The sequence below is a fragment of the Phaeoacremonium minimum genome (genome assembly GCF_000392275.1).
Source record: "Phaeoacremonium minimum UCRPA7 unplaced genomic scaffold PA7_03_scaffold_140, whole genome shotgun sequence".
In the NCBI taxonomy this organism is placed as follows: Eukaryota; Fungi; Ascomycota; class Sordariomycetes; order Togniniales; family Togniniaceae; genus Phaeoacremonium; species Phaeoacremonium minimum.
This window is the reverse complement of record NW_006921047.1, coordinates 59456-69390: the sequence shown is the minus strand read 5'-3', so window position 1 is coordinate 69390 and position 9935 is coordinate 59456. Positions and strand designations below refer to the sequence as shown.

General features: G+C 53.3%; 1 protein-coding gene across 1 annotated transcript; it reads left to right on the top strand.

Annotated features, from left to right (window-relative positions):
* Window positions 1-6211: 6211 nt before the first annotated feature.
* UCRPA7_1917 (putative response regulator-like protein) lies at window positions 6212-8121 on the top strand (the record flags this gene model as incomplete). Its single annotated transcript, XM_007914496.1, has 8 exons — window positions 6212-6268; window positions 6328-6344; window positions 6424-6496; window positions 6554-6694; window positions 6755-7645; window positions 7701-7896; window positions 7950-8019; window positions 8091-8121. 8 exons carry the CDS (start codon window positions 6212-6214, stop codon window positions 8119-8121), a joined length of 1476 nt encoding a protein of 491 aa, XP_007912687.1.
* Between the last annotated feature and the right edge of the window lie 1814 nt (window positions 8122-9935).

The window sequence follows — 9935 nt, the reverse complement described above, 5'->3', positions numbered from 1 at the left end:
CGGACTCAGAGTTCTTGTCCTTGACATTGCCGGGCATATTGATAGTGAACTCAATCGAGATGCTACAACAGCAAGTCTAGAGTTTTGAGGTGATATGTATTTGATTCTGGTAGAGCACACTTCAAATTGCTACTTTCAATCTAATTACATTGTAAATTGTATAGCAGTTGAGCACCCGGTGATGGCCCATTCAGCACATCACAATTGACGTCATGATGTCGAATCATGAAATAATGCGGCTTGTGAGGCTCAACCCTGTAGGGATGGCTCGCCCGCCGATCACAACCACAACAGGATACTGTTCCTGGAACAAGCTCCGGGCCGCCATTCTCATTCGCAAACCAACCCACAGGACGAGGAGAAACACGGGAGAGCCGGCGCAGCTGTCAGGAGCGGCACACAAGGGACGAGCGTCTGTCAGCCCGCTCTGCGAGGACAAAGGAAAAACGCCGCGTGGCAGTCCAAGCTGAAGTGTCTCGCTAGTACGGACGAATTACTGCGCTTGAAACGATGCAAGGGACGAAGACGAGGGAAAGCATGGAACTTGCGAAGCTGGTTGCCAGAGAGTTTGCACTTGGGACACTTATTCTGCGGACTACTGCAATAATCGAAACCTTATGCCGATCCGGGGAAGGTTGGGCGGGTTCTCGGCTCGGTCTGGACGTTTTTGTAGATGGAGACGGAGGTACCAACCACCAATGCCTGATACTTTGTTCATGCGGATGTGGCTGCTCTTGGACCCGGACCCTAAAGAGGCTCGTCCCGAGACTGACATGTGCGAACCCTGAATCATGAATGGGACTGCTGGGGGTCCCAGCGTGAAACAATGTTGAGAAGTGGGAACGAAATGATGAAAAAGACTCAACAGGCTGCGAAGTGTATGCCGATTCAAGGCAAGCAGTGAAGACCGATGTGACATTGTAGCATGTAAGAGTACGGCGAAGAAATTCATGACATGCCATCACAACATCTTTTGTATGCTCTGGAACTTGCAAGCACCACAATTCATCTGCTCTGATAATGTGACAGTTGATAGCTGGGGAGATATTGCCAGAAGCATCAATACGCTTTGCCAGGACTGGATGGCGAGACGAGCATGGCCAAAGCTAGCAGGTGTAATGGCGAGACTGCGGGTCGACAATCGTCAGAGATGCGTTTTGTTGATCGTCAACGTAAGGAGGCTATCGTGAACCTTGTCGCGAAGCCTGTTCCCCTATTTTCCAACCACAACATCAAACGCACTGACTGTTGATTAATCCCTCAGTTGTATCGACCCTCTACAAGACATGTAGTTTTCTCCTCGACATGGACATCTAGCCAATGCGGTTTCCCGTTCCGAGGCTATATATGCAGAGCTATGACGATGTACGAGCGCCCCGTCGGGCCCGGACCCAGCGGAGAGGATTGCAACGACGGGACTCTCCGGCATCTTCCCCGTCGAGGACCTGGATCTTGTTCTTGCCTTGTTTTGCATGGATATGTATGTCCGTCACTGACTCGGACCCAGAGTAGTATCGGACGACACGTGCGTGGCAGGAATCGGGCTCCAGTCTAATGCAACCATCGTCGTAATCCGAAATGCAGCTGTTCCCAGAGGGTCGTGGATGCCTCCTCTTTTGAAAAATAAGCTTGACTGTTTAGACGGATCGTTCGATTCCCCATCTAGCCACTAGGCCAAGTGAGGAATTCTAGCCTGGTCTGTCTTCTCTTCGTGGAAAGTCGACAGCTGCCAAGTTCCCAAACAGGGACGTGGAGATGCAGGGAGCTATTTAGACTTTCTAATGGGCCTGGATTGTGCCGCAAGCACGCCAGGGCGTTGCCGAAGCGTTCTGATGTTGTACCGTAGTAGGGGTGGTGGCTGGGACATGCAGCGCAGTAGGGGTATGTATGGCTTAACGGAGCGAGGAAGGAAAAAAGCAATACGGCCTTGAGCTTAGGAAGTTTAGACGATTAGACCGGTCAAATACCACTGGGTAATTGGGTCAGTTTGGAAGGGATATGGTTTGAGGTTAAGGTAGAACTTCCTTTTTCTCTCTTCACTGGCTTCCCCCAAAACGCGAAATGAAGCTAGACGTCGGAGCCTGACCGGGTCGCCGTGTGATGACTTGTCACACGAGGGATGAAGAGCAGGAAGCAGGTGGCGCGTGAAAAGACTTTCATGCCGCGCAGACTACTGCCGACAAACCGTTGTGGTAACGGAGGGCTTGCGTGGAATAGTGGCGACGGTGAAGGGTTTGATATCGCGGGAACTTCACCTCAATCGAAGTATTCTGTGAGGGAAGCTAGAGCACAACATGAGAATAATGAGGACCAAGCGCACGGTGACAGTCGCACCGTTGGTGGAGCAGACCCTTCTTTGGGCCTTCAGGAATGCGAGTCCATATGCCAGGTCTCAGACGAAATGCGCAAGCACTTGAATGAGGATTGCTGCGCGCGCGCCCTGCAGAAACTCTGCACATTGGATTTGAGAGAGTCCGCAAGTAGTGGATCGCAATGCCGTACGACATTGAAGCTCCTCCCTCTTCTCTTGTCTTGGGCGAAGTTTGAATGGTAATTGAGAGAACAAGCAAGTACACAGTGTCAGCGCTAGAAACGCCCACAGAAGATTCTCTGCGAATGGGGCCGTGCTGATCAGCTGGAGGCGCTGATGACTTCTTTTTTCGAACTATGGAGTGATGCTCATACCCTGTTCATATGCCATCATGGTCGATCACCAGTCTAACGATTCAACAATGCAGCCCCAAGATTGGATTCTCCTGGGATTTTTGCGCCACGACCACCAGATGGGAGGTCGCTCAGGAGCACTCGCACCATGTGAGGAGGCAACATTGCAACAGCCGAAATGCTTTTTTTTCTTGTTTTGTATTGCTTTGGCTTCGATTGAGAGAGTTTTGGGGGTTGATGTTGTTAGTTACTTGACAGGTCAACAACAAACTGTAGCAGTCAGCAATAGCCGGCTGCTCGGCAAATGGCGACATCCTGCCTTCGTAAAAATCGACAAGTCGCCTTCCAGACTGGTAGATATGAATAGTTATCAAACTTAGGGGGAGCCTAAGCTCTGTAGGGGTCCAAAGCCGTTGTAGGCATGTCTTCTGGTCGGTCTCGCGAGACAATCACATTCCGCCCTTCTAGGGTACCACCTCATTGAAGTGGCGGAGAAGATAGGTATAGGGTCGCAAACTTGTACTATGTAGAGGAGAGTAAACGTACCTAGTCGAGGAGGACTAGAAGCAGGTCTATCCTTGCCTGGTATACCCAAACAGGCAACACAAGGAGGAGTGGTGATGAGACTAATTGTGAGCTGCAGCTCCTAGTGCTGGACGATTTGAGAAGCTCCACGCAGAAAGTGGTGGCGGCAAAGCCAGATAACGGCGCTAGCGCCTCGAGATATTGAGATCGTAGTGCAGCCGCCCCTCTATCGTGACCAAAACCTCAGGACGGACGATCGGTTTGTGCTGCGCTGCGCTGCGCTGCTGGCTACCTACCTAGATGGTCCTCCTATGTATTCTCAAGGCATTCAACTCCTCGGCGAAACAGTCATGTACTGTAGGTAACATCATTGCGTGGCCACCTGGAACTCTTTGAATGGTATCACGACGCCGCCCTGCTGTACCGCAACGCGGCAGTGTCATCCCAACGGGCGCGATGAGAAGGCGGGCCCTGGGAAACCCGCTATGCCATCTGGTGTAGGGTGGATCGTGGGAGCAGGGTGGGACCAAGAGATGCACGCACACAATCTCCGATCTGCTGCTGATGCACCGAGTCTATCGAGCGAGCGAAGCATCGTAGGGGTTCTGGGCAGGGCAGTCAGTCGGGAGGAGGGACTCTTCTCTCCAGCATCTTGACCCGTTTCTGTGGGCTACTGTAGTACCTGCTGAACCGCTCTGGATTCCTGGGGACCGTTTTCTATCGTTCCATGCGCTGTCACAGCCCGTCAAAGACATAGAGAGTCAGACACAGTTTGACAAGCGTACTACCTCAAGGATGTGGCTTATGGAATGTTCCTGGGCCGTATTTGCCGGTTCGAGTTCTCCACCGGGGCGTGCCGATAGTTGAGGAAGCTGGAGATCCAGACGCATCAGATGTCACCATTCCCACCAGCAGTCCAGCTTCGAGGTCCCGCATCGCGTTCCCGAGACGCCCAAGGACGGCGAAGACTAGACAAGCAGGGAGAGATTGAGAGGTACTGTTTCTACAGACTCCAGTACAGTCTGCTAGGCTTTGGTGACCCTGGCAGAGTGCGTCCAACTACTGTACTGCATAGTACAAGCAGCACTGCAGTATGTAAGGTGCAAGGGAGGTGGCAGGAGGTGCAGCAAGCCAAAAGCAAGCCACCTTTAACCCGAAGCAAACCAGTTGAACCAGATCCCAGCTGCTGGGCTCGCTGGGCTGGCTGCTGGCTTCCCCAAGCATCCCCCACCAGGCGGCACGGCATGACGGCCGGGGACACAGACCAAGTGACCAGGGGGGGCCGTCGAAAGTGGCTTTTTCTCTGTGGGAAACAAAACAGGACGCGAGAGAGAGCCTGCTGGAAAGGATCGTCGGAGGGCGCCTGCTTGGCCCAGGAACTAGGACCAGGAGCCGGAGTGAGAAGGCCAGGAAGAGGAGGGCGGCGAGCGAGGCGGAGAAGTGCAACGAGTGAATGAGTGAATGGATGATGCAGAAAGAGGCAAAAGGCGATTCGGATTCAGCCCGCGCCGACCGGGCAGCATGCTGTAGCGGCAGAATCATCAGAAAGCAGCAGCAGCGGGATGCTCTCCGTTTCCATCATCGTCACCCCTCCCGCATCCCATCTGCTGGATTGACTTGACCATCCTCTCCCATTTGCAGCAACCCACCCCCCTGGTCCTCGCATCAAGCCTACCCGCAGCAGCCTGCGTCTTGATTGGCGTGCGTGGGCTCTCCCCTTCACCCATTGATGTCAGCTGTGGCCCTGTGGGCAGCAAACTCCTCCCACAGCTCCCAGGCCAAAAAGGCTGTATTCGAGTAGTCTGTATCGTAGTGCAGTCGTAGCAGGTCCATAGTGCCAAAAATTTACATGCCTGAGATCCACTACCTCCTTTATCCATGGCCGGTACCTGTCCTGAGCTGTCCCCGCGGGCGTTGCGGGCGACTGACTCGAGGTAGAACCGCTGGCATCCACAGGTACCGCGTCTTTCTCTCTTATGTACCAAGAGCAAGAAACACGCCGGCGGGCCACCACTCTCCACTCTACTCTCCCATCCACATTGCCCATGCCCGCTCCAATCCACCACTCCACTCCACCACCACCACCAAGGCCGCCATCGCCTCTGTGCTCCTCCAGAAAAGAGTGCTGTACCTATATTCCTCCTCTACCCTGCGCCGTCACTACTCTCTGTGGGTAGTCAAGTCCAGGCTAAGAAAGGTACTTACTCCATCACTTTCACCATTTCTCTGCATTGCTTGCTGCACGCTGGAGTTCGACCCGTCTTCCGCTAAATCGCTTTTGCTGAATGCTGGATGCTGGGGACCGCTGCTCGTGCCGGGTCAATCGTCTTTGCTGCTGGTGGATGCTGTTGCTGGACTAGACGTACCGCTCACCCAGTCTCTCAGTGCAGTCCCTCAACTCGACTCGCCTTGCCTTACCCTGGCGTCTCCAGTACCTACCCACGTACCCTCCGTCCCAGTTCAGTCAGTACCTTGCTTCCTCTACTCTACTCGATCCTCGCAGGACGAACCTTTAAGCCTTTAGGTTTCCTCCTCCCAGGTTCTCCCCAACCCGACCCTTCGACGTTGAACAATTCCATACAAAACGGCCACCCATCGCACGAAGCTTAGGCGTCCCGTTGCAATCCCCGCGCCCATTGTCGCACGCCGAAGCTCGGCAACATCCCTCATCGCGACTCAGTTCTTGCGCTATCAATTGCGGTCGGCGCTCGATTCGATCCTCCTCCTCTCACCCCAACTCCGCCCGCATTGGTCTCCGTCACGCCCACCTCCGCAACGTAGCCGGTCAACCTGAACCTCAGCTGCTTCCGAGAGCAAACCCCCGGGAATTCGCCCTCATTACGCCGGTGATAGCAATCCAAACTGGCCAAGGTGAAGCGCTATCGAGTTATCACCTGAAGCATTTTGTTGTGCGAATCACGAAAGTAAACGACTTTGATACCCGGGTGTTGTCATAGCAGGTACTTGCTTGGATATCTTTGCGAGATTGCTCTCTTGTTCTATCTAGCCTCTGGGTGCAATCATGCCTCCCGAGGACAGTATGGCCGTTGCGGCCGGCGGGAACAACTCCAGCGACTTTGTACGTATGCCCTAGACTGGAAGCTCTCTCTGATAGAGCATTCGCTAACGCGTGCGCAGGTTCGCAAGCTGTACAAGTAGGCCACTCCTCTGCCATCCGAACACTTCCTTTTTTTTTGTTGGTTGCCGTGCTTTCATGCTGACTGCAACTCGAAGGATGTTGGAAGACCCTGCGTATGGGTCAGTAGTACGATGGGGAAATGAAGGCGACAGCTTTGTCGTTCTTGAGGTATTTGCTTCCAACTAGAAAGTTGATGCGATTCGTTGGTCTAACCCTGATGTGCAGAATGAGAAGTTCACCAAGACTATCTTACCCAAGCACTTCAAGCATAGCAACTTTGCCAGCTTTGTCCGTCAACTCAACAAGTATGACTTTCACAAAGTCAGGCATAACGAGGAGAATGGCCTCTCACCCTATGGCCCGGGGGTACATTTTGCCCAAGATCACTTTTCAACCCAGCTTCGGTTTGGCTAATGTTGATGACAGGCTTGGGAGTTCAAACACCCAGAGTTCCGCGCTGATAGCAAGCATAATTTGGATAACATCCGGCGCAAAGCTCCTGCCCCGCGGAAACCGCAAGCCTCCGAGGAAAGCTTCCCCGCGACGCAGCAGTTGGTGATTCTCAATGATACCCTTATGGCGACCCAGCATCAGGTCCAGCAGCTGCAAGAGCAGTATTTCCAGCTCATGGGCACAAACAGGATCCTTGTAGATGAGATCATGAGCCTTCAGAAGCAGGTCAAGGCGCAGAATCAGGTCAACAACGAGTTGATCAACCACCTTAGTAATGTGGATGAGCGCAGGCGAAGCAGTCGACACTCGGCTCACTCGAGCCACTCCGGTCATTCTGGGGGCTCGTACCACGGTGGCGGTCTCAATGTTCTCCCAGACAGCGCCGACGAACCAGCTCCGGAATTGCGAAGAGCGCGGGACATCTTGAGCGGCATTTCCCCTGATCAGGAAGCGGACAGAGAGCTGCACAGGTTATCCGTGGCGTACCAAGCCTCGCCCCCCGACTCTGCCACATCCTCCACGGTCATGTTTTCGCAGCCCAACACGGCTACTATGCCACCTGCTATGGTGCAAGATCCATTCAGTGACCCGAGACACCTTGTTTATCCGGTTGGGCAGACGATTGGTGTTGATCCTTTCCACCCCGACCATATCAACAGTATCCCATATACCCGTCCTCTCAGCAACCCTAACCAGCCCATGGCCGAAGCGCCGGCACAAATCACCCCTCCGCCATCGAAAGAACAGAAGGTCGTCCAGTGGGGAGCCAAGAAACCCAGAATCTTGTTGGTCGAGGATGACAAGACGTGTGCGAGGATCGGAGCGAAGTTTTTGTCGCAAATCGACTGCGGAGTTGAAATTGCTGTGAGTGAAAGCTATTCGTGATAATATGCGCGAGCATTGACTAACTATCAAGCAGCGGGATGGCCACGAGGCTGTGAACAAGGTTAACAACGACCCTGATAAGTATGATCTGATCTTCATGGATATCATCATGCCCACGCTGGACGGCGTGTCTGCAGCAGCATTGATTCGAGAGGTGACACCGAGAGTGACAATTGTGGCGATGACTTCAAACATTCGACAGGAGGATATCGCAACCTATTTCCACTGGGGTAAGCAAGACACATTAGCCATTTGACTGTACACATCCTCTAACACTTGCCAGGTATGAATGATGTGCTGGCCAAGCCCTTCACCAAGGACGGCATGGTTCGTATTCTCAAGAAGCACTTAGCGTACATGCTTCAAAACCCACCTCAGCCGGAACAGAACCAATATGACATGGGCCAGAACGGTGGTATGCCAGGTCCTACAGGGCCCGCGCAAAGCTACGCTAGCATGCTGGGGTCCGGTAGCACAGTCAAGTTCGAGGGAGGAACTCCGAGCCAGTCGCCAGCAACATCAGCTTCGTGGCATTCGCCTAGCCAGGCTCAAATGTCGCATGCCTCTCCCAATCTCGACAATAGTGGATATGTAGGCGGTCGCCCCCAGATGGTTCTTACTCCAACTGGTCTTCAACAGCCCGGCTTTCCTCCTCAGATAGGAACACCACCTATACCTCGGATGGGCGATGGGATGGGCGGTGATGATCGTCCAGAGAAGCGGCAGCGATTGTATGGGCCCGGACCCGGACAGGGGTATTAGAAGAGATCGAGGGATCGATTCGATTCGCCTTCCTTTGGCAGCGTGGAACGCGCCTCTAATGTGCACTAAATGACCTAACAATCCGATCTGACATGCCGTTTGTTGGATTTGGCCTTTGGGCCGAGCCTAAGGGCACTTGCTGAGTTGTAGATAGAGGCGCTGATGTCCTCCACACGACCTGCTCCTCAGCTGTTCTTTGTTCGATTCTTGGGTTCTGTGGGCCATGTTCCTCCCATCTGCGAGTCGATCGGAATGTGTTGTCGGGCATCGGTATCATGGCTATGAGAAGCGGCGTTCGGGTTTGCTATTTTCGTATATATATATTATGACGACATGATGGGGAAAATACCCGTTGTGCTGTATATCTAGAACATCCCACGAGGCTTGACGGCAGCTCACGATCAACTGAAAGGCAAAAGACGGGGGTGGGTTTGGTGGGTCTCTCGGTGCTGGGTGAGCAAGAGATGATGGATGGTGGGAGACAGCCAGTTCGTAATGGGAAATCGAAATACCAAGTGTGCGAGATTTCACAGCACAGGCATGCACAGGCATAGAGCAGCTCTCCTTCAGGGGTGTTGTCGACTTCGACGAAGAATGGAATGATTATTTTTACTCGTGCCTCTGAGCCCTCGTGATGATCGAAGGAAGCAAGTAATGAAAGACCGATGGGATGAAGTGGATGTTGGTATTATGAGGCAGGCAGCTGGTGGTTGGGGTGGCCCTGGTCCTCTAAGTAGGGGTCCATTCGAGCTTCAAGTGGTCCAATAGGACAAGTGTGTCCGCATGAGTTGGGAAAGAGCAGCGCATTCTGAGTTTCTGATGTTTAGTGGGAGGCGCAGGGGGCAACAGCGAGCGGGTCTCCGTTGAAGGGCAAAGAGCACAAGCGTCTTCCAAACGGATTCGTAGAGGAAAGAGCGCTTCAAGAAGAGGAAGGAGGAGGAGACAAGAACTCGCGGAAGGAAGGATGGAAGTCAGTCAGTCTGTCAGGGGGAACTGCCTCTGAAGGCAAGAGCGAAGAAAGAGATGGATGTAAGACAGAACGGAGGGAAAGAGCGGAGGAGGTGCCGGAATTATATTGGACCTGACATCAAAAGGACGGCATGTCCTCGTCAAGTTGGGGTCATCCTCTCTCTCTCTCTCTCTCTGTGTGTGTGTGTGTGTGTGTGTCTACTCACACAATTCTTACTCTCTCCTCTCTGTTTTAAATCGAACACTGAAAGGAAATTCGGGATGCGGTCTCGTCCTGTCTCAATGGGGGCCACCTACCTATAGGTCCGTATGTAATCATGGTAGGTACCTGAAGACCCTCTATTATTGCAAGAGCTTTGGCGAGGGAGTGAGGTAGCTAACTGTACCCAGGGCTTCCACCTCCACTTGCATGTGTTGTCTGATCCTGTCCGGTCCTGTCCTGTCTTGTCCTACCGCCTTTCCCGGTCTGGATGGTTCGATGGTCTGCAGCAGCCCCAGGCGGTTGGCACCCGAAATTGGCACAATACCCTGTTTCGAG